Source organism: Prionailurus viverrinus, chromosome D1 (assembly GCF_022837055.1).
Source record: "Prionailurus viverrinus isolate Anna chromosome D1, UM_Priviv_1.0, whole genome shotgun sequence".
NCBI lineage: Eukaryota > Metazoa > Chordata > Mammalia > Carnivora > Felidae > Prionailurus > Prionailurus viverrinus.
In genome coordinates, this window is record NC_062570.1 from 4,140,425 (window position 1) to 4,167,336 (window position 26,912).

Below are 26,912 nucleotides of genomic sequence, written 5' to 3' on the forward strand. Positions count from 1 at the left end.
ACAAAATGCCCTAATCGTTAAGCTGGCCTTAAGTTTCATGTGCTTGGAGTTCAGTAAGAGATTTCTCTTTTTGTACAAAGATCTGATTGTGTTATCCTTATAAACTACAGATGTTTACATAATACTAAATTAAGAACAAACCACACAAAAATTGTGCCAGACGCATCACTGGGCATTGTTTAAAAAAGAAACCAGGCAAAAAAAAAGAGGTTAGAGTGGGAGAGAGCCAAAGCATAAGAGACTCTTAAAAACTGAGAACAAACTGAGGGTTGATATGGGGGGGTGGGGGAGAGAGGAAAGTGTGTGATGGGTATTGAGTAGGGCACCTGTTGGGATGAGCACTGGGTGTTGTATGGAAACCAATTTGACAATAAATTTCATATATTGAAAAAAAAAAAGAAACCAGGCTGTGAACAGTGTCTTCGTCAACAATTTGGAACATTGCCAATAGATATAATGAAAAATTAATGGTAATGAGAGTATTTGCAGATTTTTCTAAAACTATAAATAATAGTCATAGCAATAGATTTTATTAACAGTATTCTATGGATACATTTAACTAAGCAAATTTTTAAAATTTACTGAGTACATCCCAGTCTTTAAAAGTTACTGATGGGGCGCCTGGGTGGCGCAGTCGGTTAAGCGTCCGACTTCAGCCAGGTCACGATCTCGCGGTCCGTGAGTTCGAGCCCCGCGTCGGGCTCTGGGCTGATGGCTCAGAGCCTGGAGCCTGTTTCCGATTCTGTGTCTCCCTCTCTCTCTGCCCCTCCCCCATTCATGCTCTGTCTCTCTCTGTCCCAAAAAATAAATAAACGTTGAAAAAAAAAAAAAAAAGTTACTGATAGAAACATACTGCTCTAACACGTTTTAGCATAATTTCAGTACCTTGCCGGAAATCTCTAAGTTTGTAACTGCTTCCGTCCAAAAGTAAGTAGGTAAAATTCAGTGACTGTGCCCAGAAACCATTACGTGTATGCATCAAAATAGAATACAAGTTTGTGCTATCACTTGCATTTTACTGGAAAAAGGTGACTGATTTTCATGGAAATCAGGCAAATATTTGCAGGTTCATCATCCTGCCTTGAGTGATAAAGGAAGAAAGGTCATGTTGATTCCCTGAAAAAAAATTTCATAAATAACTCCCTGTAAAGCTCTCGAGCATCAAGCACCCTGAAAATGTTTATTTTTAATCTTTATGGAATTTTTTTAAAGTGTCCCAAATTCTAAAAACTGGTGAGGTAGATAAGAGAGTATGTTGATAAGAAATACAGGACTAAGGGAAGCTGTTTGCTGGATTTGCAGAGCCTTTCACACAGGCTGTGCAATCACCGTGCCCCGTTTCCTTTCTTTCCCACCCCACTTCAGTTTCAAAATGGAAAGATTTTCTTAGAAGTGTAGGTATTTATTGTTGCCTGAACCCTAATGGGACAAGAAAGCCCATTCCCTGACCGCACACTTTCAGGAATGCATAAACTCGGGTTCTCTGATAAAAATCGAATTCATTTCCTATCCTGTGCTCTCCCCCCTCTCCCGCAGATGATGACCTGGTTTAAATAAACCATTTTGTCTGACGGGTTGAGGAAACAGAATGTGAAGGGTATTTTTGCCCTTGTCGAAAATGTTTCCTCGCGGGAACACAGTAATGGTACATCTCTCAGCCCCACTGAACTGCCTCGGGCAGTGACCTGTACTCAGGGCTTCAAAAAATGTTGCAGTTAAAATCAACTGGAGAAAGAATTAGGCCATGGGGGAAAATTACATCTGAATTGACCTGTTGCCTTGGGCGTGCCTCATTGTGAAGCTTGGTATGTTTCGTGTTCTGTGCTCCCAGTTCAGCATAAACATAGAGGCGTTTAAAGAGAGTTCCTATTTGTCACTTACCGACAGCCTTCTCTGTAGGTACTGAGACATTATTATACACCTGATTTGCACATGCTGCTTTTTTATTTCAACGCAGATTTTACAGTGTGGCTGTTTCAGCCATCGGGGAAACCACGAATGCGTAAATGGGGTGGATTACTCTCTCAGGGGTTATAAGATTATCAAATCTTGTGAACATCAGCCATGCTGCATAAGCGACTAGAAGCGGGAAATAATTCACCTGACAACAATGTACATATGAAGTATAATGCGTGACATGTGTACATATTTTCTCTTAAAAAACGGGAATGGCAGGATACTTCATTTTTGAGAAATTAAAAGCACAGCATAGTTTTAAAACTCCAAGAATGATTTCAAGTAACAAAATAGTGCTTTAAATAACTAAGCCTCCTATTCATTGAGTTTCACAATAAACAAATAAATCTGAGATTATTTTTCTAATCTCAAAGAATGACTTTTATATTGTCTTTGCTTCTTACCTTGAGCCTAGTCACTCCCCAAACCTAATCTTTAAGAAGATGTGACAGTTGAAGATTTTAGGGACTTAAAATCCCATTATCACTGCATTCATGAGTTTGCTGAGTCTGCAGAAATTTCCCTTTTAACCTGTCTCATCAAATGTATAAAGGTTTGCTTACCCTCACTCCTTAGCAGACACCTCTTGCGGTCACAGATAAGGCACAGGGATATTATTTCCGTCTTTCCCTTCTTGAATGTCCCCCCCCCACCCCCTTCACCATGTGAACATGATCTTATCTAGGCCACGCGCCTTTAACTCTGAATCAGAATTCCTAAACATTCACAGAGTGACAGTGTAATTTTTTTCCCCCCAAAAGAGTTGCTTTCATTATTTGTCTAATTTCCCACCGGGCTGCTGTACCTTTACCATTTCTGTTATACATAAGGCCTGCTAAGTTTGGCGCAACTACATTTGGATTCCTCTTTCTTCTGGATTTTAAAGGAATTAATTTACCTTCCTTTGCACTTAAGGTATATGTAATTCAATGTATTTAAACAAATGCAGCAATAATTTTCCTCACATGAATATTGTACAAATGGACTTCTAAAAAATATCAGTGGCCTAAAGATACTTTGTTCTTTTAAAAAGGAATCATTTGTTTTACTATTTCATTGCGCTCTGTAATTGTCTCCCTCATTGTCAAGCCCTGGAAATACTCTTTTTCCACTCTGCTGTGTTAGTTTTGTTTAGCGGTTCTGATCCCTTCGAGTAAGATGCCAGACACTGACTGGAAAATTGCCAAGTAACCACCCGAACTCTCATGTTCTTAAAAAATTGCAGAACACTTTTCAATGAAAACGATACCCAGGTTTTATTTCTTTTGTTTTCAACGTAGTATCCATGAAGTATAAATGTGTGTGGACCTCTGTACCTTTTTCGGTGACACTCACAAGTCGACGTATTTTTTAGGGTGATTATACGCCTAAAACATGTCATTTGCCAACATTTCTTTCAGTTGAAATTATCAGAATGAATGCTTAAGGACTTCTGTATCCGGTGATCCAGACAGTTTAGGATTTTCAGAGATCAGAACTCATAAAATGGAAGAGTTAGTTGTCTGGAAGACAGCTCTGTTATTGAAGACAGAATGAAGGGGGCCAAGCAGCATGGCCTCCTTAGTGGATCCCGAGGTTGAGGGTTCTGAGTCCAGATCCGCCCCTGGCCTGGAGCCACAGAGAATATTTGCCGTTTCATTTAGTGTCGGCATGCAGTTTCCTCATGTGTGGCTTTCTATAGGCACAAGTAACCCGACGTTACCTGAACACACACACACCCCCCACAAGCTCTATGCCACTGAGATATGTTTAAGTGTTAATAGCGTAAACACACTCCTTGGGATAATACAGGATGTCCCTTCTCCATCTTGATGTCTATCACCATTTGAACACACATTGGCATAAAGTATCTGTTTTTTATAGTGTTCCAGTATGCACATCTCTTAACTGTTACATAGGATACTGAGTACTCCATTCCCGTCTTCTGAAACCAAAATGTTAAATCCAACTTTTATCAACATCTTTCTCTGTCGACCTGAATCATTTGATTTTTGCCCCAAAGACGTGTCTTCTTAAGTTTGCTCTTCAGGGTATTTGTTGATAATTGAGAATCTGTCATTTATCGGATCCTCTATTCTGATAGACAAAGGAAGGTCAATGTACAATGAATATAAATGGTACTCAGGATTTGCTCTCAAATGAAGAGACTTAAGTCTGAATGAAGTCTCCATTAGTTTTTATTTGGATCCAGATACAAAAGGTCAACACCTTGTTATTGGGCAAACACTCGTACCAGGAAACTCTGAGCGTCATTGTATTATCAAACATCAAACACGAGGCAGGCTTCTCTGACTCATTAAATATATCCCTCGGGGACATTTGAGTTCATTTGGAAATATTTTTGCATTTGAAACGTCTGTATGGATACAAGATCTAATATGAATACAGATACCAGCACAAGGATCTAGATAAATTAAGTAGTGGGAGTAACTTAGATGGAGCCCAAATGGACAAAAATAAATTTCTTGGCTGAAGTCACGGTATTAGAAAGACTAACTCTCCGGGCGCCTGGGTGGCTCAGTCGGTTAAGCAGCCGACTTCAGCTCAGGTCATGAGCTTGCGGTCCGTGAGTTCGAGCCCCGCGTCGGGCTCTGTGCTGACAGCTCAGAGCCTGGAGCCTGTTTCAGATTCTGTGTCTCCCTCTCTCTGACCCTCCCCTGTTCATGCTCTGTCTCTCCCTGTCTCAAAAATAAATAAACGTTAAAAAAAAAAAAAGAAAGAAAGACTAACTCTCTAAAATATTTAATAGGAAAACAGGAACCGCTTTCTTTATTTTTCAGGTTTTCTGACTTTTTACTTGAAAATAATTTTTTTATTTTTTATTTTTGGAAGTGTAGTTGACATACAACGTTACAGTAGTTTCAGGTATACATCACTCAGTGCTCATCATGACAACTGCACTTGACATCTGTCACCATACGTTACTGGACAGTTGCTATATTCCCTACAGTGTACTTTGCGTCTCCATGACGTTTCTAACTCGAAGTGTGTACCTGCAGAGAGAGAAGGAATCATTTCTAAGTTTAATGTATGTGCTACTTGGAGATTTTATTAGAAAAAGTCTAAAAACATCGGGTGGACCTAGAGTTTGCCCCTTGTGCTGTGGTCGTTTGGTTTGTGCCCCTCTTCCTGTGCCCCTCTGCCACTGACTTGGTCCGGACCGCTCTTCCTATTCGACTTAGAATGCTTCACGTGTACAACTCTGAAGCACGAGAGAAGACAAAAATGGCACGGCATAGTAACACCCCTCATTTGCTACAATTCAAGTGCCGGATTAAAAGGAGTTTTACAGAGCTGACCTCAAGTCTAATCTGGCCCTTTTCCGGTTTACCATGAATGTGATAGAACTCTCGTGATGGCATTCTACATTTAAAAATAAAAATAATAGTACTTTGCTCTTTAAGCACTTGAGGAGGGTAATTGTTTATGGCAGGCAGGCCCGCTCCTTCAGGTATGGCTTCTACATGTCTGCCATTTCAGTGATGTCCTAAAATAGTTAGAACAGGCAGTTTCCTCGCTGGAGGGCAAAATGCTAGCAAGGCGAGACTGGACTGACGGGACAAGGGAAAAAAAGGTACTTAACAAGGCTTTCTCCGTATGTGGGTTCGGTCGATATTAACATGTTGTTCCCTTCTTTCCTGTATTTAATTTTATTTTAATTTCCTCCAGAGATCAAAAATAGCAGTGTACGAAAAGATGTGGACCTACATGCGATCGGCAGAGCCGTCCGTGTTCACGAGGACTACAGCTGAGGGAGTGGCTCGTGTCCGCAAATCCAAGGGCAAATTTGCGTTCCTCCTGGAGTCCACTATGAACGAGTACATTGAGCAGCGAAAGCCGTGCGACACGATGAAAGTGGGAGGAAATCTGGATTCGAAAGGCTATGGAGTAGCAACGCCCAAGGGTTCCTCATTAAGGTGGGTGGGATAGTATAACAATAGAACATGTGTTGTTATAGTATTCCACCTTCCCTGATGTCCCCGACAGACGTGTTTGGTTTTGTGTGTGAACGTGGCATGTCCGTCCGTTTTCTTTTCCTCCATTTCATACGTTTTGATCAACAGTCAGGTAATTTTTTTTTTTAATTTTGGAATAATGAATCACAGTTGACATGTATATCTTTAAGGCCATATAAAAACCAAACTGGTTGAACACTAGCTGCTTCCAGTGGGCCGAAAACGTGGGTAGCCGCACTTCTGTGTCTCATCAACTTTGTCTGGTCACTAAAATCTGCGCTCTCATTTTGTCAGTTAACATTTCTACATTTTCTCATTATTTTTCCGCACTCTGCCTGCCCTCTAGTTTCTGAGTAAGAGAAAACCAACCTTTTCCTAACAAACCACTTTTTTTTTTCTTCTCCATTTCAGTGTTTCGTTTTTCACGGCATCATTATATTTCAGATCCCCGTGAGGTTGTATGGGTGCTAACTCTGTAACCGCATCTGTTTATAGATGCAGTCGCTATCGGCCAGAAAGCTGGGCTCTGACTCTATGGTGCTTACTCCAGTCACACTCTCGCCCATTGCAAAGGGAGTGTGGCCTAAGTAAGATCCGTAAAATCAGACCTGATGACAATGTAGAATTGCTCACACAGAGACCCCTGCAGTGTGAGTCATGAGCAAAGCATCACACATGTGGATTAATACCGTCATCATTGTGGTATTAATCCACATGTGTTAAAGATGAGACTTTCATTCTGAAGGAAATGTTGGTAAAACCTGCCCTTTTTACCCTTTTGGTCCTGGACATAGAGGATTCACATGTTTATGCCCAGGAGGCAGAATTTCCTCTTTTCCTTAAGCAATTAAAGGCTGCTGTTGAATCGTTGGGGCTAGAGCAAAGCCGGAGTCAGAAATGACAACTGACAAATTACTCTGGTCTCAGTGCTGCTTAGGAGAGATTCGTACAAAGCACAGATTCAAGAAGAAGTCAGAATCTTTGCTAAAGGACTTAACCACGAACCTGGTGTTGAAAAATGATGTCTCTGGTAAGCCCTTGAAACGTGAAAATAATGAGACCTGAGCCCAGTAGGAATGAAAACAATATAAAAATTACATGATTGTTTTCATTGGTTTAACAAGGGAACTGCAGCGTGCTTTGGATGTGTGTCTTGGGAGGGGTGGGTGGGGGTAACACAGATAGAGGAAACAAATGCTAGTCCTGGGAAGGTTGTATTAAACCAGTATTTTGTGTTTGCAAGCAACACCGTGATAACTAGTGAGGGCTTTCATGGTATGTCCAAAGGGACAGTTCTCAAAGGAGAGAGAACAGAAATTAGCCAGTCGAGTCCAATTTGGGTGTGGACTCTGGCCATTGTGAAGTCAGGCTCATTTGAACATCCCTCCCGCCCGCATGAAACTGGAGAAATGTTTAGAGAGAAAGCCAGACAAATAAATTACCCACGATCAGACTCTCCCCCAAAATATTTCAACCACTCAGAAACCTAAACTGGCTTCAGGGTATTCGGTCTTGGAGGGTATATTTTGCATGATGCGGTGTAAAAATCTGTGATGGCAAGGAAGCCGCATAGCAAAGAAATCGCTCCTGAAAGAAGTATTAGCTTTCAAAGCAGTAACATAAGTAACGTAAGAGAAATAGACATAGACGGGGAGACGGCAGCGGTGGTTGATACATACGTCAGTGTTCAGACCACTGATCACATTCACCGGATGTCGCTTTTTCTTAATTAATTCTCTGTGGGTGTAGCTGCCTTGTCCTCTGTCTTGTGTCTGCTGATAAAGTCAAGTTCCAAGGACTGCATTTGGCCCTCAGATACGGGTACGCCTGACTCCCATTGATGGCAAGAGAGAGACCCCCCTTAAATGTGCCACTTTGTCAAATCCACACTACGGGGATTGTGTGGGGACGAGCTCAAGGCCTTCGTCTGTCTGGAACTGTATAATCATCAGCTATTGGCTTCCCCCGCCTTTTCCTGTCCTTCCCTGGATCTTGTTAATGAGTCAGTTGTTAGACCCCACTTCCTGGATGGAGAGTTTCTTTATGCACTTTGTTCTATCCGCGCCACAATTTCCTGAGCAAGCTGGCCCCTGCATGCCGGAACCACAGGCATTCTGTCCTGTCTTGGCGAACACTGGAAGGGCACTGAGGGCTAACCAGCATGCACCTTACCCCTCACCTCCTCACTGCCCCACTCCCAGCCCTGCTACACGGGAACGGTGGGGAGAGGGGTTACGGGGCGGGGTTGGCGGTGTCATTAGGCTTACATTATCATTCTTATTCCATTAGGATCCTTGTGTTTGAACAGAGGCAAACTAATAAAGAGATGGACTGACAGTCCCCCTCTGTATGAATGATTTAGTTTGTAGAATCAAATCCAAAAGAATTGGAATTTATCACAGCAAGATCCAGAAGGCACACCTATATCAAGAGTGTCTTTGAAACCTTTCTGCCTTATTTGTTTTCCGATAGGTTCTATTTTTTTTTTTAAGTGTTTAGGTTAATGCTTCTGGATACAGTGAGACTTGTCTGTTTCATTGTCATTAGTTACAAGTTTCACAAACTCTGCTGTTGTGGTTCATAGGGCAACATGAGACTTTAAGAACAGGAAAACTAGTCTTCTGTGTCAGAATGCAGACAAACGGCTAGCGATCTTATGTTGGGAGTCTCACATTTCCAAACCTGGCTGTTTGGTCCCAATGCTTCAGAATAAATGTCACAGAAAAGAGGAAGAGTATTGTATAGAATCATGATGGAAAGCCAGGGCTTGGGTCTTTAGACTTTAAAACAAATGCAGTCAGGATCCTTACAGAGACTGCTTCTGTCTGGGATAGAAAATATTTCAGCAGGGATGACCAGCACCCGTCTTTACACTAGAGAATAACACCCGGAGGTTCCTCTTTGTTCAAAGAGACTTTATGCCAGACTCTGTTTGCTGGGTTTACAGATAGCTTTCAGTGACAGAAGACCAATAGCTATGCTCAGAGGTTGTTGGGATTATTGGACATTGACATAGATTCATTGAGTTTTAGGTCCTAGGAGGATGCTAGGGCTACTGATGCTGTTGAATCTGGCATCTATGGATCCTGCTATAATAAAAGGAAGCAATTACAGTCAATAAACTAGAAATACTGACCAGCAGAAGAACTTAAATCTCCCTGGCATAGTTACTTGTTTTCCAAAGTCATCTTCTAAAGAAGACTTTGAGTTCTCATTGTGAGAGAAGAGGACAAAACCTCCTGTCGTATCTTATCAACCCCGTCTAATCCCCACACCCCGACACTTGTCTTGAGTCGTCTTTTCACGTGAACAGTGCTGCTTTTACTACTGTCCACATCCTGGTCTTCCTTCTCATTCCCTCTCCAGTACCTTTCGCAACCAGAAACAATTGCAGAGTCCTTCCTCTGGCTGGGAAATGTTTCAAGGTTGTCTTAAAAGACATGCTGTAGACAGCACTGCAGTGAAATCTGTAGCTTAAAAAAAATTTTTTTAACGTTTATTTTTGGGACAGTGAGAGACAGAGCATAAATGGGGGAGGGGCAGAGAGAGAGGGAGACACAGAATCAGAAGCAGGCTCTAGGCTCTGAGCCGTCAGCACAGAGCCCAACGCAGGGCTCGAACTCACGGACCGCGAGATCGTGACCTGAGCCGAAGTCGGATGCTCAACCGACTGAGCCACCCAGGCGCCCCGAAATCTGTAGTTTAGATAAAAGGGGCACTGTGTTTACCTTGACTTTACCGTCAGTACAATCAGCTTTACCCTACAGTAGATACCTGCCATCCTGCAGTTATTTATTGCATAGTAAAGTTACATACTTTGCTACCAAAATACTGTCTTTTCTATTATGTCTATATTACACCAGTTGCTATACTCTTGACTTTACTGTGCAATAAGCAGAACTGATCGATGTTGTTTAGAGCAAATAATAACTTAGTTAATGCAGATTTACTGGCTGCTAAATAGCTGTCAGATGAGAATACCCCTTCTAAAGATACACGTGGTATCTAGTATCTCTAGGGAGCATAGCAATGGATCACATCTGAAGACTGTCCCTGGCCAAGTATATAAGAAGTTACATACTTGACCCTAATGTTTGAAGCCAAGTTAAAAACAAAAAACAAAAAAACGAGTCTCCTAGCTTTTATTATTCAGCAGTGATAATTGTCATTCAAATTCTGCCTTCCCTAAAAATGTTGGCAAGACTGTGTCTAAAATAAGACAAATGCTCTGTCACCCCCCCACCCCACCCCCCCCCCACACACACATGATGTTTTGAAAGAAAACTGTTCCAAAAGAACTTGATCAGTAACTGAAGTCTTGACAAACAGAAGGCTCGGTTGGATCTGCTGACGTCCACTTGCAGGAACCCATGGCAACAGGAGTGAAACCTTTGAAACGGAGCACACGGTGCTTAGTTTACAACAGGCATTCAGGGCCCCAGAGCAATGGCGTGGCCAGAGGGAAAGTGCTAACAATGGGAATCAGAACAACACATCTTTCACTGGACTTTTTCTTTCAGTATTTAACACCATCCCCAGCCTCACAGGACATTTGGCGCAAGTCTAGTTCTGTGTCAGGGTCGGCAGAGTTGTGTGTAGGCCAAATCGTTCCTTCCACTTCAAAGGATTCTTTAGGGCCAATGTATTAAACTTAATATTCAAATCCATGTGTGAGAAAACGTATTGTCCCTTAGGAACTACTTTCTTATGGAGGATTGATGATACGTGTTTATTCATCCATTCAAGTCTACCTAGAAGGTTTAGAAACAAAGGGTTTGCTGCATGTTGTGCGTGAAAATAAAGCTGATGTCTGTTTTTGGTGTTAGTAACAAGTCAACCATTAGTACTTAATGTGGGCATTAGAAAAACTTAAAAGTACAGAAAGTTAAAGCTGAGAGCTAGTATGCCTAGGCAGTGCTTGGCCTCAAGTGAATAAACTTTCCACGTGTTTTCCAGAAATGAGTTGCAGCAGATTGATGCACAGTTTTGTTTTGTTTTTTAATTTTAACTTTTTTGGAAGGAGATGTTTTTGTTTACGAATAGCCTTCATTTCTCTTGGTGCCATATGAAAAGAGGCTATAGGTAGCTTAGTTTTGGATATCCCACCATGATTGGGAACATAGTCTGTTGGACTAGGGATTAGAACACACACACACACACACACACACACACACACACACACACACATGAGTACACAGATCCCCTGGTCGTGATCTGCTTAATCACTTACCCAGTTGACTACCAGAGATGCTGGTATTTATTGGGGGGACCAAGTATTTTGCCCTCACCAACTAAGATGCGCATGATAAATGTATCAATGCTGCATGCCTCCATGCCGGGGGAAATGATCGCCTTTGGAATCCATAGGCCCGTCCTCCCTTCCCTTCTAGGTGGTGAGTCCTGAAGGAAAACAGAAAACTTTCCACTGCCCTTTGAAATTCTACACTTTTCATTCTTGCCTATGATTAAAAGATGCTTCAAATTATAGCTGCCCATGAAGAAGAAAAAAAAAAATGTTGCATTTGTCTGCATTTCTTGAAGATTCAGCAGGCATTATACATGGTTTCCATTCTTCCCACTGTGAAAAGCGGCCCATGCTAATGATTTGCCTACATGTATTTGCCAGTTCAGTCAACAGATGGTCACTGGGTTCCAACTGAGAATTTGCCAGCTGGTGTTCAGCCTTGTGACTGCAGTAGGTAGAAGCACATTGCAAAGTTTCTAAACTCAGTGTTTTGCTGTGCACCCTCACTCACCATTATTACACTTAGAAGCCAGACTTGAATCACTTGCCTCAGAAACTGGTTAAGTGGTGGCCATTTTAGTTTCTAGCACTTCAAAGAGGATGCAAGTTAACAAGATAAAAATGCCATAAAAGAGGTTCAACAGCTCAAGCCTTCACGGCCTGATCTGAGGAGAGACCTAAGACCTAAGACCTAAGACATCAATTCTGACAGTTCCAGGGAAAGCCAGAATTTCCAAACTGTCGTTCATTAGTCCCACACAATTGCCTTATGAGCAAATTCTGTAAAGGTAGGGAGTCTGCGGAAAGGATGCCTGTTTCCCATACAATTCACATTGTGGTAACATGCAGTTAATGTGAGTGCCGAGCCCGTGGCCAGCCAGGTCGGGCAGCCTCAACCTACAGGTTTGAGTGTGCTTAGGAGACACAACGTGGCACCTGAGACCAGGGTTCGTGATCTGATGTGTAATAAACATGCGGTAGATGAACCTACCCTTACGCTAGTAGCGTATTGAAGTGTTTTCCTCTTGGTGGGTGTCTCGTAGCCAGACAGGTTCCACATTATGTCATCTTGATGCAGAGCAGCTCCCAGAAACAATGGCAGCACTAAAGACTGGGGTTAAAAGGGGGACACAGAGCATCAGGAAGAAGTGCCTGAGGGCTCTGCGTGTTTGGACGCCCTGTTCTGCGGCCCTGGCTGGAAGCCCACGTGTGGGTTCTCCAGAGCCAAAGCTAAAAACGCCAGGTCTGGAGAAAAGACACATCCCCTGGGGGCATTGGCAATGCCAAGATCTAGAATGAGGCCCAACCAAGATACCTAAATAAGGAGGTAGAGGCCACGTAGTCAAAGCAAAGAATTGAAAACAATGTCCAACACAGAAGGTTTGGGGGTAGGAGGTAGGGATGGAAGGAAAATCTGTGGAACCAGGAATTCTGGAGCTGGGAAGAGAGCAAGGGCAGCAGCTGCGAGCGTACCTGGATGGGCTGCTGGTGTTTTTATATTGAATCACACGTGTTGGTGTGGTCCAGTGCGTGGACTTGCCCACACTGCAAGTCTCAGCCACAGGACAAATGCCCTGTGTGACACTTGTCTCTGCCGTGCGTCCTGCATCTTCCGCCCCATGCTACACAGCTACTCTTTGGCCCTGTCTATGCTCAGTTATCAAAGAAAAGGTATCAGATTACTGTTCTTCCCTAGAAGACCTCAGGCTGTAGGACCACGAGTTGTCTAGATGGTAAATGCCCTTGACGTTTACGGAGTAGGAGCAGTTCTCAGAACAGCACCAAGATCAAGTGGTAGGGTTGCTTTATTATTATTATTATTATTGTTGTTTTTGCTTTCAGTGCACTGTTTGTGTAGGATTCTCTTCTCCAGACTTAACCTTCCTACAGGAAAGGATACAAGGAGGTCCAGCACAAGCTGCTGCAGAGGAAGGAGCCATTAAAGTTCTCAGAGAGACCACAACTCCTTGTACTCGGAGAGGGGAGAAGCATTATAGCGATGCTGTGGTACATTCCTCCCCTTACTGTCCCAAGTCCCTCGTACCTGAGGGCGTGGAGGTGGGCGGCCGGGGGGGGGGGGAGGGGGGGGGACTGTGGAAGAGAGGGAAGAGGGGCTTTTTATGCTTGCAGTGATTAGACATGTAAAGAACATTTTAGACGTGCCCATGTGCGCGCACACACACACACACACACACACACACACACACAGGACCTTGGAGGGAGAATGGCAATCAGATTTACCATAAAACCCCACAATATCTCTAATAAACTAAAAATAGATCTCACTTTATTGTGAAGATGTAATGTACTCCTAGATGCAGAGTTCTATACAAAGCTGTTTTAATGCAGTTTTATACTAATGATAAACATCCACTTAGTACATCTTAAGTAAATAATGGCTTTCTGTAAAAATGAAAATGTACCCATAGCATATGGGAAAGCAGCCATCCGCAAGTTTAGACATTATTGTCTTCCTTTTGTCTCTAAAGATAGTATCAGCCAAGATGCGGTGGGTTTACAATTCATACTGAAGAAAGGGGGACATAAAATAGCGTGGCCATGATTTGGAATGAGCTGGAAAATAGTAAAGACCTTGGTTTAAAATTATGTTCTGTTTTAACTTAGCTAGGAATAAGAAACTGTGGCTCATTTATTTTAACGTGTGTCCCCCTCACCCAATTCAGTCCTGCACTCTTGCTTTCAGAATGAAATAACATACATTTGAGATAACTTTGCTACAAACACCACACACATCTGGCAACATCTGAATAGAAAATGACTCTGCGAACCACCTAGCCCTGGCCCCAAGCCTTCTCTGGAACAGCACTGTATTCGTGATGAGAATATTTTGTAAATAATAATAGTACTGACAGAAGTTAGAAATACTGTCTATGTATTGTTAATCCTCCTTAATATCAGAAAAATTTGTTTCATGGTTGAAAGTAGTTTATTTTAAATGGATAGATTCCATATGCTCTGAAAACCTTAAAAAATCATTGTTTGGACTCATCCACAGAATGAGATATACTTTCTTTTTTTAATTTATTTTTTATTTGTTTTAAGTTTATTTATTTTGAGAGAGAGACAGAGAGAGTGAGCAGGGGAGGGGAAGAGGGAGAGAGCAACAGAGAAATCCCAAGCAGGCTCCATGCTGTGAGCACATAGCCCGATGAGGGACTTGAACCTACAGACCTTGAGATCAGGGCCTGAGCTGAAACCAAAAGTCAGACACCTAACCAACCGAGCCACCCAGGTGCCCCGATAAACTTTCAAAAACCTTATGAAATTATTTCAGTATGTTCTTTTAGTATCACACAACTCAACAATGAAGAAAAGTTAAAGGCATGAAAATAATCCTAAGTGTCAATTCTGCCTTTCAAAGTTTATAATACCAGGATGTGAGAGAAATATATCATTTTAAATGCCACCAACCATGCAGAGTCATATCACATGTTGAAATAAACTAGACTTTCTGTAGCTTACTTTTTTTTCTGGGGTACTCAGTGAAGAAACTGACACACACATAATTTTTCACAGAAATGTTATTCACTCTGTTTTCTCTACGTGTTCAGTCTTTGGGACTTAGCCAAAATAAGAATTAAGTTGGAGTCAATTAAACCAATGTGACACACACAGCTCTCTACTTTCAAAGAAAATAGGGGCATATGGACCCCTCTCCATTGTCACTTCACCATACAGAAGATTGCATAGACGGTCAAGAACTACCCATAAGGCCTCTGCTCTTACAGAATTCAGGTTGTGGCCTCTTTGAGGCTGACAGATATGCAGCTTCTGAACGTACTTCTTAAAATGGCAACATGCCAGAATCCTATTCGTAACTAAGAGAAGACCTCATCAGATACCCAGCCCCGATTCTCCTGTCTTTTCAGGTATTTGCAGCTAAGACCACAATATTTCACAAAGGCATTATCAGCAAGTATGGCTGCTCTACATTGCTAGTGCCTTTAGCACGCAAAGTAAATTTTTTTCAAAAAGGCACGAGAAATAGAAAATGTAGAATGAAACCAAGTATCCAGAGCCCTAAGTCAGCACCCTAATCTTTTAGCTTCTGTTTGAGGCTAGCCGGAGGTCAGCAGAAGTCAACGGATCCAGCAAGAGCTGACCTCAGTGGTCTCCCAGGGTAAAAAGCAAAGGGTGAAGGCTTCCAAAAAAAAAAGAGTTGCTTTCTATTAAATGATCTAGCAATGATAGTATCATCTAAGGCAAAGACTCAGTTAATACACCATCTAATTAATGTTCTTTTTAGTTTGTTCACTTTTAAGAGCTGATGTTCAAGTTTGGCTTAATGACGGAACTCTCAACATTACCAAGCAAGATATTTCTTAAGTGAGACACTAATAGTTACAGTGCAGCACGAGAGCTTTCAAAGCACTTTATTTCACTTGCTCCTTCTCACCCTCTTATGATGTCATTCTGTTCCATGGGAAGACTCTGTAAATTGGGAAGCGTTAAGTGACTTGCCCACTGTCCCACAGCTGCAATTAGAACTGAGCTCTTCTGACCCTCTCCAGTGCTCTTACAGGGAAAAGAACAAAAGAGAACTTTTTAACATAAATACAGTTTACGCTGAAAACTTGCTCAGCAGTTTCTGTGATTCTTCCGTGTTTCGGTTTCAACAGCATCCATAATCTCAAGGTGTATTGAGAATACCCACAAAGAGCTCAAGAAACCATTTAACTTATATCAAGAACTAAACAAACCCTGGTTCAGTGGAAGACATTGCACAGAGGTAGATTTCAGGTCAATCAGGATCTCACAACAATTAAAACTGGTCCAAAGATGGGAGGAAATTGGCTAAGATCCCGAAGTCGCTCAAGTCAAAGAGCTTCTCACGTCTCTGAGGGACTGTGCTGGGACATCTGAGTCCCCTTCCCAGCTTGAGAGTCTGAGATTCTGTGTCACGCAGTGGACTATCTTTAGCAGAACAACTGGCGAATTCCCTTACACCTCTTTGAAGTTGCAGACACTTAATAAGACTGGGGAGAAATTCATTCCCAGAACCTCAAGAGAATCTCATCTGGTTTGGGGATCAAATAAGTCACTTCTTTGATAAACAGCTGCTTCTGTAGCATTCTGTCTACACTGTGAATAGAAAGGTATTTAGGGAAAGCACTTCTCCTTAAGAAGCACAGAGCTAGAGATAGACACAGGTCCTGTCTGTCTCTATATACAGACTTTTAAAATTATATACTGACGTCAAACTTTTGGCAAGGTACAAATCTGACAAAATTCACTGGATTATGAAAGGGGGAATAAAACAGCAAAAGTGAGACACATGTAGCTTGGATTTTTTTTTTTTAGAACAAAACGTGTGCTTCCATATCTAGATATGATGAAAACTGACCCAGGTAACATGGTATCCCACGGTGTTTTAATATGTAGTACTTGAGAGGGTGCTTTCTAAGGGCACCCTAATAACACCAACAAGGTCAATGGTACTTAATTTCCTTTTGGCCTCATCACAAGTAGCCATCAGTTTATTCTGAAGCATGAAGGCTGCACAACCAATGGAACTTTATCCAATCCATGCAGTGTCCCCAGAGTTGTTCTTACTCAGAAATTTTCACATCCTTTCAGAATCTAAAGATACGTCCTTCCAATGTCATTTAGGTGACTTCCATGGATGAAGTATGTGTTTTATAAAAAGACAGTTTACTGGGTTTTTTTCCAGTTATAACACAGCCTTACCATTTCCAAAAGCACTGTTCCAGGGGGGGGGGGGGGGGGCAATTCCCCATTTCTGTGTATATTCTTGGGAATCTATAGAGTTTAGTGGATAAAAGGCTGGTTTGTCAAAATAGCCATTTTTAGAATTTTCCTTAATATAACAAATGAACATACAGTTCCCAAGGAAGAACATGAGGAAAAACACGTATGCTTATAGAGGGAAGTTTGACTATGCCACATTCATATCCTGTAACCTGAAGGTGATCAGAGTTCGTAGGGTGAGCGTAACGCTAAAGACCCCGAAATAGTACTAGATGTATAACGTGGACTCTGCCATACGGTGTTTTTTTCCCCCGCATATTTTCATAATGGCCGTTAGAGTAACAATTACCCCATCCTTCATTCTGACGCCTCTGAAATATATGGTGACAACCCCAAGGTTCCAGAGTCCATCCATTTTCTCACCTGATGTCATTTTGCTTGATAAAGAATTTTAATAAGTTACCCAAAGTTAAATAACAATAGCACATGATCTTGTATGGGTTCAGGCTCATTCTTGGTCTCCACTTTCCTTCATGTCTCACGGAATTCAATCAATTGTCTGGTATTTGATCTGTTTTATGGGAGCCAGTCACTGTCTCTGAAATTATGCCAAAGGGTAACTAGGAACTGACTCTAAACTCAGTTAACTACATGGCAGTCTCATAAAAGACAAAGGAGTTCAAGTAAGAAAAGATTGTATCAGATGTCATAGAGATGAAAAGGAAACAAATCCAACAACTCCTCCATACCAAGCACATGTATACGAGTATATTTTCCCCAAGGAATCCTTGATGCTGGTGTTACTGTCTCCACCCGCACAGGTGATTCTCCTGAAACTCAGGTGAGGTAGGCGCCCGTCGTTCTCTCATCCCAAGTCCATGCTCCTTCTATTGTGCTGCCTTGTTTCTCTCCAGAGACACCAGGAGTCCTAGTTACATGGAGGTACATTGAGGGAGGAAAATCCCATCTTTTCCCTACTGTGATATCCTGTTTGGAAAAAATAAAGCAAGTACATAGTTTCCGATAACACCCCATCTCCCCAACTTTCCTAACCTTCCCTTTTAATATCCCCTTAGGGTTTGTTTTCCTTTTTTTGCAATAATTCTTGTTAACACCAGATTCAGTACGGCCCCAAACATGGTGTTGGCCTGCACCAGGAACATCAGGGAAATGGGTTGAGAAGACCACAGCATGCCTCTGTGTTTTTAAGGACCTCCAGGGGCACCCCATACACTCTCCCTGATTCACTACAGCTGCTGAGAACTGCCCAGGCAAAGCCCTTCCATGAATTCCTCTGCTCTAAGCCAGCCTTCCGTTGGAGCTCTGACAAAACAGACTGAGAAGGGCAGACACTTTTGTCCCCCTTACACAGTGAACGTTCATTCCCCTTTGGCTTAATCCTTAAAATAAATGTTAAACTGGATTCAATGAACGCCCCAGTATATCAGACAGTTGGTAGTGTCTTGTGAGACCTGAGGAAAGGGTTGGCCAGAACTGAACTTGACTGTAATACAAGACCATGTTCTATTATTGTTTAACTTTGGGTATTTCTCCCCTAGGAGGAGGACAGAGGAGAACTAACCAGCTCCAGGACCAAGGTAAGAGGGGAGTTTTCTTTCAAAAGAATGGGTTCCATCCATTTGAAGGAAACCCCTCCCCCACCTGTTTTTCAATCCCTTTTTCTTTATACATTTATATTTTTTAACCCACGCATTAGGAAATCAGCTTGCCACCTGTGCATAACAGTCACTTGAACATCCCCTTACAAATGTGATAGCAGGGAAAACTAGTCATATCTAGTTATACGCGAATGCATTTATGTTTTTCATCATCATCAAGTAACAGTGCTAGTCTTCCACTAAGGATCAATCTCTTGCATAGGCCTTAGGAAGTTACCATCGGCTGTTCATTTCTCTATGTGTAGAATACAGATAGTAACTGTTCTTCAAGCCGTCATGAGTAATGGGGTTACAGAAATATCGAAATGAAAATCCAAAGGATTTCTATAGAAAAAATAGTATTCTTAAGAATTTTTTACTAAAATAAGCAGCTGATAGAATTTAGATGGTATATAATTTGGAATTGGCTCAGGCTAGATTTTGGGTGTGCAGGCAGTGTAGATTTAATGAGATGTTTAAGGTACCATATGAAAACTGGATAGAAAAATGAGGAAGGGGAGCTGATACTGTCTTGAGCAGTGTTTCTTCATGCTTCTAGAGACTTTCGGGCCTTGGGTACCACTTCTAAGTGGTTTCCATTGTTATCTCTCACGTTCTATGTTGCTGTCCTTGGAAATCATCAGTATTCCTTGTCTTTGGTACTGTTTTCACCTTGGTCCTTCCAGGGGGGAAGAAATCCAAGGCGAGAAACAAGTGAGAGAATTTAATTGCATCCAGAATTTGAGATATCGGAAGAAAGGTAGAACTTTGGGCTCATGAAAGGACAGCTTCTGTCTTCCTGGCCCTCTCTTGTGTGACTCCAGTAGATTTTAGGGAAGCTTGAGGATCAGACAATGGACATACCTGAGGCTTGAGAAGAAAGGGAGCTCAGAAAGGAGAGGAAATGCAGGAAGAATGAGAATTCAGGCGATTTGTTGCCAACAGATAGTTGTCATTCAGAAACAGTTCTGGCTGTTTCCTTACAAGAGGGTTCAGAAGCTCGGCATCACCTTCAACTTGGATCGTCGGGGTTTTTTAATGAAAGAAAATCACTTCAGACGGTATATTTTTGTTAGAGATTGTTTTCTTCTGAGCAGGAACCTCAGTAGTCATGTGATTAGGAACGTCCGTGAGAAGGCACATGTGAAATAGCAACTTGATTTTAACTTGATTTAACGCAAACTATTTTTTGTAGCCGACAGCATCGCAGTGGTCACCAACCAGATACAGAAACCTAAGCGCTCGGCTTTCTGCAGATATTTCATTTTGTCGTCAGACGTCAGATAGAACCTAGTTTTTACTTTCCCGCTCACTGACTCCCCTAAGGAAAAGCACAGGGTATATTTGAGGCACATTATTCATTCCTGAACTTTAAGATGCCTGATGTATGGCTTGCCTAAGCCGTGACACAAAGAAGGAATATTACCTTATTGTTACAATATCATGTAGTGGACCAGTTATGTATTAGAATTTGATATCCACCCTGACACTAGTTGTGTCAGGCATATTTGTTGTATAATTTGAATTTTATGAAATGCTCCACGGTAAGCCCATTCGGGGAAAGCATTGGTGCTGGTTCTGTGGTGGTTCTTTTAGGCAAACTGCCCTGGAGATGAATCACCGTTATTGATTTGTTGTGTTTTGTTGCTTTGTAAACAGAATAGTATTGATCTCCTATCTACCAATTACATGCAGTTTCTTAGGTACATTAAAAGTAGTGAACGGAAATGGTAGCTTAAGAAGTTACCCAAGTACTTCTGCTGAGGAGCAAGTAACCAAAAGGCCACGTGCTGTGGTCTAGTGTGAACACCACTAGAGGCAAATGTAGGCGAAACTATCTGAAGAATTTAAACGTTTTGGCGTTTTCGCACTTAAATTGTTTAATACAAGTAAATTAGAGGATACTTTTCTGTTTTGAAATCTGGTTGTGAGCCCTGTTGCTCTCAAAGATAAGCAGCTTTGTGTTTCACTTAGAATGGCATCAACTTAAAATTTTTAAAGACACGGAGGCTTAGAATTCGTAGGGTTGGGCTATTGTTAGAGAGCAACAGAAAAAGCACCTGCCTTTCAACGGCAGGTTCACACAGCGTCCCCTCCAGTGCTGATTACCTTAGAATCCCTTCTTGTCCAAGACCTGTTTTTGTCAGTCTCCCTTTTCTGGTTATGCTCTTTTCCCACTTAACCAAAACCCAAGCCAAAAGTTAGGGTAGATGAAACAGGAGTGATTACAAGACATTTCAAGCTATATATTTCAACTTCTGACTAAACAATAGTCTGTCGTGAAAGAATCTGGTGCTGTAAATGAAAGAAAATTTGGAACTTTATTTTTTTCTTTTAAGAGCTTGGTGGGAAAGTTAAAATATTTGTAGGTAAAGGTTTACTAGACATATTTAGTGAATTAAATACATAAATACACAGTAAAATAAATCTTAATCAAGTTAAACCAGACAGAGTTGGCATTTGATAATCTGTTGATGACAAATGTAATTCTTAAAGTACTGAATTATTCTGTTCTCAGTAGTATGTTTACTAACAGAAGAATTTTCTAAAAGTGACATGTTTTATTTGCTACACTTAAATAGATTAGTACTGAATTACAAAAATGCCATTATCTGGGATTTTTATCTTAGAGTTTGATTGGAAATGTCTGATTTCGCTTCATATTCACAACAAGCTTGTATTTGATTTTATCGTTTAGTATTTTTTCCTTGCCCAGCTACACAGATCGAGCTGGTAACCCCTTCATTTTAACAATCTTTAATGTCACTGAAATATTACCTTAGATCATTTTGTTTATATGATGGACAAAATTGTTTGCCATTATTCATAAAAATAGCTAGAGTAATTGTTATGTCCCTTTTGCCAATATTTAGCAGACAGTTTGGGAGCCTTTTGCTTTATCTGTTTTGTTTTAAAACCCTCTCCATACCACGTCTTTCCCAAATCCATTAGGTTTCATGGTCAAAGGAACTCCCTTTTATGGTTCAGCACAGTCTTCTTTCATTTGAACAGGCTGCTTGAAAAGTAGCACCTTAAATTAATCCCTGAGTGTAGGGATTACACCCACTGTGGTTCTTGCCCTGCCTTGGGGGTGAACATGGTATAAAGTCCCACAGTCACTGTCCTCCATGGAGAAAAACTGTGCCAAGATAACACGGTACAGTAGTGTATGACTCAGAGCAAGTGTGAGTGCTCCAGACAATAGAAAACTTGAAGGAGATAGAGTCCAGAGTATCTGGGATGGACCTCATAAAGGTTCAGGTGTACTAGGTGATAAATACTAGTTGAATGAATAAGTCTAGGAGTGATGACTGGAAAATGGTAAGGACTTTAGAAAAGCTGGGGTGGGGGGAAAAAGAAATGTCTGGTGAAGGTTCTGTCATGAGATTGGAATCAACTGTGAGTAAAATATTTGGGGGACTTTCAGGAAACTAGCCTGGCTGGAGGCAGAGAAGGTCTATTTGAGGAATTAGGGTGGTTAAGAGACCAGGCTTCTGTGTTAGAAGGATCCAGGTTCTAATCCCGCCTACACCAGTTACTAGCCATGTGGCTTCAATAAGGATTCAGGGAAAATATGGAGAACTTTGGACAGAGTCTGGCCCAATCAAATATAATTAAATTATACTTTAAAGGTATATATAAGCTGAATTGTTAGGAAGCCTTGAATGTCAGGAAAAAAAAATAGAATAGTATCCTTGGAGGCAGTCATGAGTCAGTAAGGGTTTTTGACAAAGCACAGTGAATAAGCAGAGAAGCATGGCCGTTCTGAGTCTGGGTAGCTCAGAACAGACTGAGACAATCTGTGGATCTTGTTTCAGGTAATAAAGGCTTTCCCTGAGGTAATAACAGTATAATAAGAATGAAAATATAAATTTGGGAGACACCTTTTCAGGAAAAAAAAAGTTCTTAATGGATAATTAGCTGTAAGAAAGGAGAGGAAATGAAAATTCAAAGAGGAGATTGAGTTTCTGTGATGGAGCTTCGCTATTCATTGTTTTTACACTTCTCCATCTTCTGTGAAACAGTTTCTTTATGATGCTGTCCTTGGGATCCAACATTACCTGTCCTGAAAGATCAGAACTTAAATCTCTAGGAACCTAGTATGTATCGAACTAGACCCGTCTTATTCCAACCTTAAGAGAGAAAAAGGGTTACCATCTAATCACATCAAGTGATTTTACGTAAAGGTTATGGGTACGGCTTTTTAAAGAAGGTCATCTACGCTTCTTCCTTCTTGCATATTTAGGAAGGATCAATTTCAGTTGATAAGACCTCATGCTTTTGAAGCTTTATCTCAGCTCCAAAAATACTTAGCCAGAAGGGACAGAAGTTGTAGCAAATATATCAGTCAAGTCTCCACCAAGGATCACCCCCAGGAAGCCTGACAAACAGGAAAAAGAAAATTTCCCTTGGAGAACCACAATAGGGATGAATAAATAGTTTAGCTACACAGGAACGGATACCAACAGAAGGAAAGTTATCCTTGTACTGTGGGAAAGAGCACTGGACCAGGAGACAGGAGACCTGCATCCCAGCTGGGCCTTGGTGAGCAACTCACCTAACTTTCATTAGACCCCACTGACCACAACTGTAAGATGAGAAGGTTTGAGACAACCTCTTAATTTTTTTGACCCCCCCCCCAAAAAAAAAAAACAAAACTGCTAGGATTCTAGTTCTTTAAAGCAATTGCTGGAAGTTTTGAAAAATCAGCGAAGGCAAGAAAAGGGAAATGCGATTGTTTAGAATTCTGGAAATCATCTAAAGAGAATAAGGAGGGTGGTCTAAGAGATGAAGGAACCCAAAGTCAGGGATGAAGCAGAGGCCACACAGCAAATTGTGGGCCACGCAAGGCATCTGTGTGAAAAGCCAAGTACTGCTGAACAGCTCGCACATGGCGAATGGTGACAGCCACCAGCTCTCCCATTTTTGAAATTTTACTTTAATAATAATCACACCTAAACAAGTGAATGATATTCGGAGACAACCCAAAGCACATCACAGTCTGCAGGTAGCTATGGTCTCCTCTTGAAACAAAGCCCTCTTTTGTATGATGCGATCACAGATAATGATAACAGAAACAGTGTGGCTTGGGGCGCGGAACTTAGCCCGTATCCTCTCCAACAGCACCCCAAGACCACCACAAATAAAAGTTACATTATTTGCTATGAATAATTAACATTTTCTCCATATCATGGAAGGGTAACCGGAAGTATCTTTCAACAGTTTGTATTTTTAATTTTTATTAATATAACATACTTATATATGTTATATATATACATAATATAGCATACTTACATATATATGAATATAACATAGTCTTTATGAAGCCCCACACATGAAGTGCTTGCAGAATGATTCCCAATTCAGGCTAGTATGGTGGAAGTTCCTTCCCACCAAATCACAGTCTAAAACCTCCTCTCTATGAAAATTCTGGAGCAACCATCGGTCATAGAAATATTTTTATTCCCCTTCCCTTAATAGACATACTTGAAAGTAGTCAATTAATGTAAAATAAGTGTTACTCGAATCTGGAACAGATACTTCTTATCTGTGTTCATGATCGCCTTTCCAAGGTCTGTGGATCCCCAGTCTCTGATTTTGTATGCTTGTTCATTTGTCCTGAGAAAGTATCCATAGCCTGCACAGACTTCTAAAAGAGGTCCCTGACCCAGAGGAAGGTGGAAAGTTCTACTCTGTGACCTAAAATTGACAAAATCATGAAACTAAACCACATGAAATATTTGTAACGATTACATTTTTAAAAATTTAACACCAAAAATAGAATTAAAATTTTCATTTATCATAATCTCTAGCTAGTGCTCTAAGTTACTGGCAGGCATCCTCACAAAAATCACAACGTTGTCTTCAACGAATCACGTTCCTCAGACCCAGTCCTGAAATAGAAATTAGTCATGCAAATTCCAAAGAACACACAATTTAGAGACAATTTCTGGAATCTAACGCAGTATCTACTCAATTTATTTAGTTGTCTTTGACTCACTTGGAGTGTGAAATGTCAGAGGACTGTATACATAAGTTAACCACGTATGTGTCATCCAAAATCCAACACAAGGACAGTAAATCCTTCCTTACCAAAGTGGTGTCCAAATGTTAATGATACATCACGTTGGGTCTGAGTTGTCTTTCCACTTAAAAAAATGTTCCCTCCCAATTTTGAGATTAAATTATGAGTTGGTTGGTGCCATTTTAGCAAATCTTACCTGTCAATGTGTGAGCAAAGTGGGATGAGAACTTACTATCTTTTCTAAAAACATTTGCATATATATGCAGAGCAATTTCAGCCCAAATTCTACCTTTGGAAATAAGTGCACAAATCCAGTGAAGCGAAAAGAGCCATGTGCTTGTTTACGGGAAGAGTAGTTTGGAAAGAATGGTAATAGCAGCTACAAGTTAAATTGAAAACTTAGTGGAGCATTGATAATGCTAAGACCTGGTTGCTCTTCAGCCCTTCAACAGCTGAGAAAGGGTAGAATTGTGGACACCAGTGCCTTTCCTGAGAAGCAGACATACTTAGTTCTTACCTCCTTATCATCTGACAACCTATTGATTTTTATTTACTTATTCTGTTTTCTTGGTTGATAGCATAGTTCTTTCAATGACTTTATACAAAGATCTGGAGTTGTTGTTGTAACTCCTCAGTTTTGTGGCTGATTTTTCCCCAACCCCGTTAAGTGAGGGGATGTTGCTAATTACACCCCAAAAGTAAAATCCCATATGATATGTGCTCCTCTCTACCTATCTCATCTTATTCTATGGGATAGACTTTGCTGTATGTCACCCTTGTGACAACAGTGACAACAGTGGCATTGCCACCATCATTTAAATAATAGAACCAAAAGTCTACGCAGAGTCTTATTTCATTTTTTTTTAAGGGTATTTATTTTTGAGAGAGAGAGAGAGAGACAGAGCATGAACAGGGGAGGGTCAGAGAGAGAGGGAGACACAGAATCAGAAGCAGGCTCCAGGCTCTGAGCTGTCAGCACAGAGCCTGACGCGGGGCTCGAATCCATGAACTGTGAGATCATGACCTGAGCTGAAGTCGGATGCTCACCTGACTGAGCCACCCAGGCACCCCAGTGCAGAGTTGATTGTTATTCATTTTTCATGAAATTACTCTTTTCTTAGTAGAATCCTCCTGGAAATGTTTCTGCATATATTTATCTGCTGCATAACAAAGCTTAAATCCAATGAGTTTTCCAATCTAGAATTTTAGTTTAATTTCAAGAAAGAGATACAGTAAATATGTGCTATGTTGAAAGATTTTTTTTTTTTTCATTTAAGAAAAAAAAAACCTCCATAAAATGAAAAGGACTTTGTTCTTAGAATCTCTACTACTACTTGTTTGGGGGAAAACGTAGTTGCCAGCCATGAAAACTCTTTTACTAAAAACAGAAGTATATCCGTATTTTTTTAATGGCCCACTTAGCAGGATGCCAGTGTACTCACAGTGACATCTTTTTAATGAAGCCTAAGGGGAAGAGCTCACCTTGTCTCTGCAGATATGTGTGTGAGACAGCCAGTCTCTGCAGACCACAGAGAGTTCTATTAACCTCCTGCAGATCCTATCTGAGGGGGTGTGCCCGCTAATCTGTGCGTTACTCATCCTTCTCAGCCTGACCCCTCCCCCTCAGATGAGACAGAATCTTGGTGGAAGCCAAGTGCATCACATGCCCTCCAGCCTGTGGCTAGAGGACAGAACCAAGTGGACCAAAGCAAACCACAGCATCAGGAGCAGTGTTTTTCTGATGTCCTTAATAATAACTCCTGAAGTCCACCATTTCCCCATTTCTGTTGTTTTTGGACCCAAAATAGAATGTATATTTTGGTTTGCATAAAACAATTCTTGTAGACATTAGATTATAAAATAATATAACATTGTAAAATAATCGAGAAGGTTTTGTTGTTTGTTTTTACTGATTAATAAAGTATCACTTTAGGGGCGCCTGGGTGGTGCAGTCAGTTAAGCGTCCGACTTCAGCCAGGTCACGATCTCGCAGTCCGTGTGTTCGAGCCCCGCGTCAGGCTCTGGGCTGATGGCTCGGAGCCTGGAGCCTGTTTCCGATTCTGTGTCTCCCTCTCTCTCTGACCCTCTCACGTTCATGCTCTGTCTCTCTCTGTCCCAAAAATAAATAAACGTTGAAAAAAAAATTTTTTTTAAATAAAGTATCACTTTATTGTAGAAAATGGGGGGTGGGTGGGGAAGGATAAAAAGCAAAATGCAATCCAAATTGACCATAATCCCTACATCCAGAGATAGCTCTTTGCTGTATTTTTTCTAATATTTTTCTATTAATGTCTCTCTCTATAAATATATATATATATATATATATATTATTCTTAAAGTCA

General features: G+C 41.1%; 1 protein-coding gene across 3 annotated transcripts in view; it reads left to right on the forward strand.

Annotated features, from left to right (window-relative positions):
• The window catches only part of GRIA4 (glutamate ionotropic receptor AMPA type subunit 4), a 396,844-nt gene that overhangs the window by 351,683 nt on the left and 18,249 nt on the right, over nt 1-26,912 (forward strand). For 2 of the 3 annotated variants that reach the window (XM_047879444.1, XM_047879447.1), the window contains one exon: nt 5,626-5,873. In XM_047879444.1, coding sequence (XP_047735400.1) covers nt 5,626-5,873 — 248 coding nt within the window. Of the gene's footprint in view, nt 1-5,625; nt 5,874-18,446; nt 18,486-26,912 lie in introns of all 3 variants that reach the window. The other variant, XM_047879445.1, reaches the window with a different exon arrangement.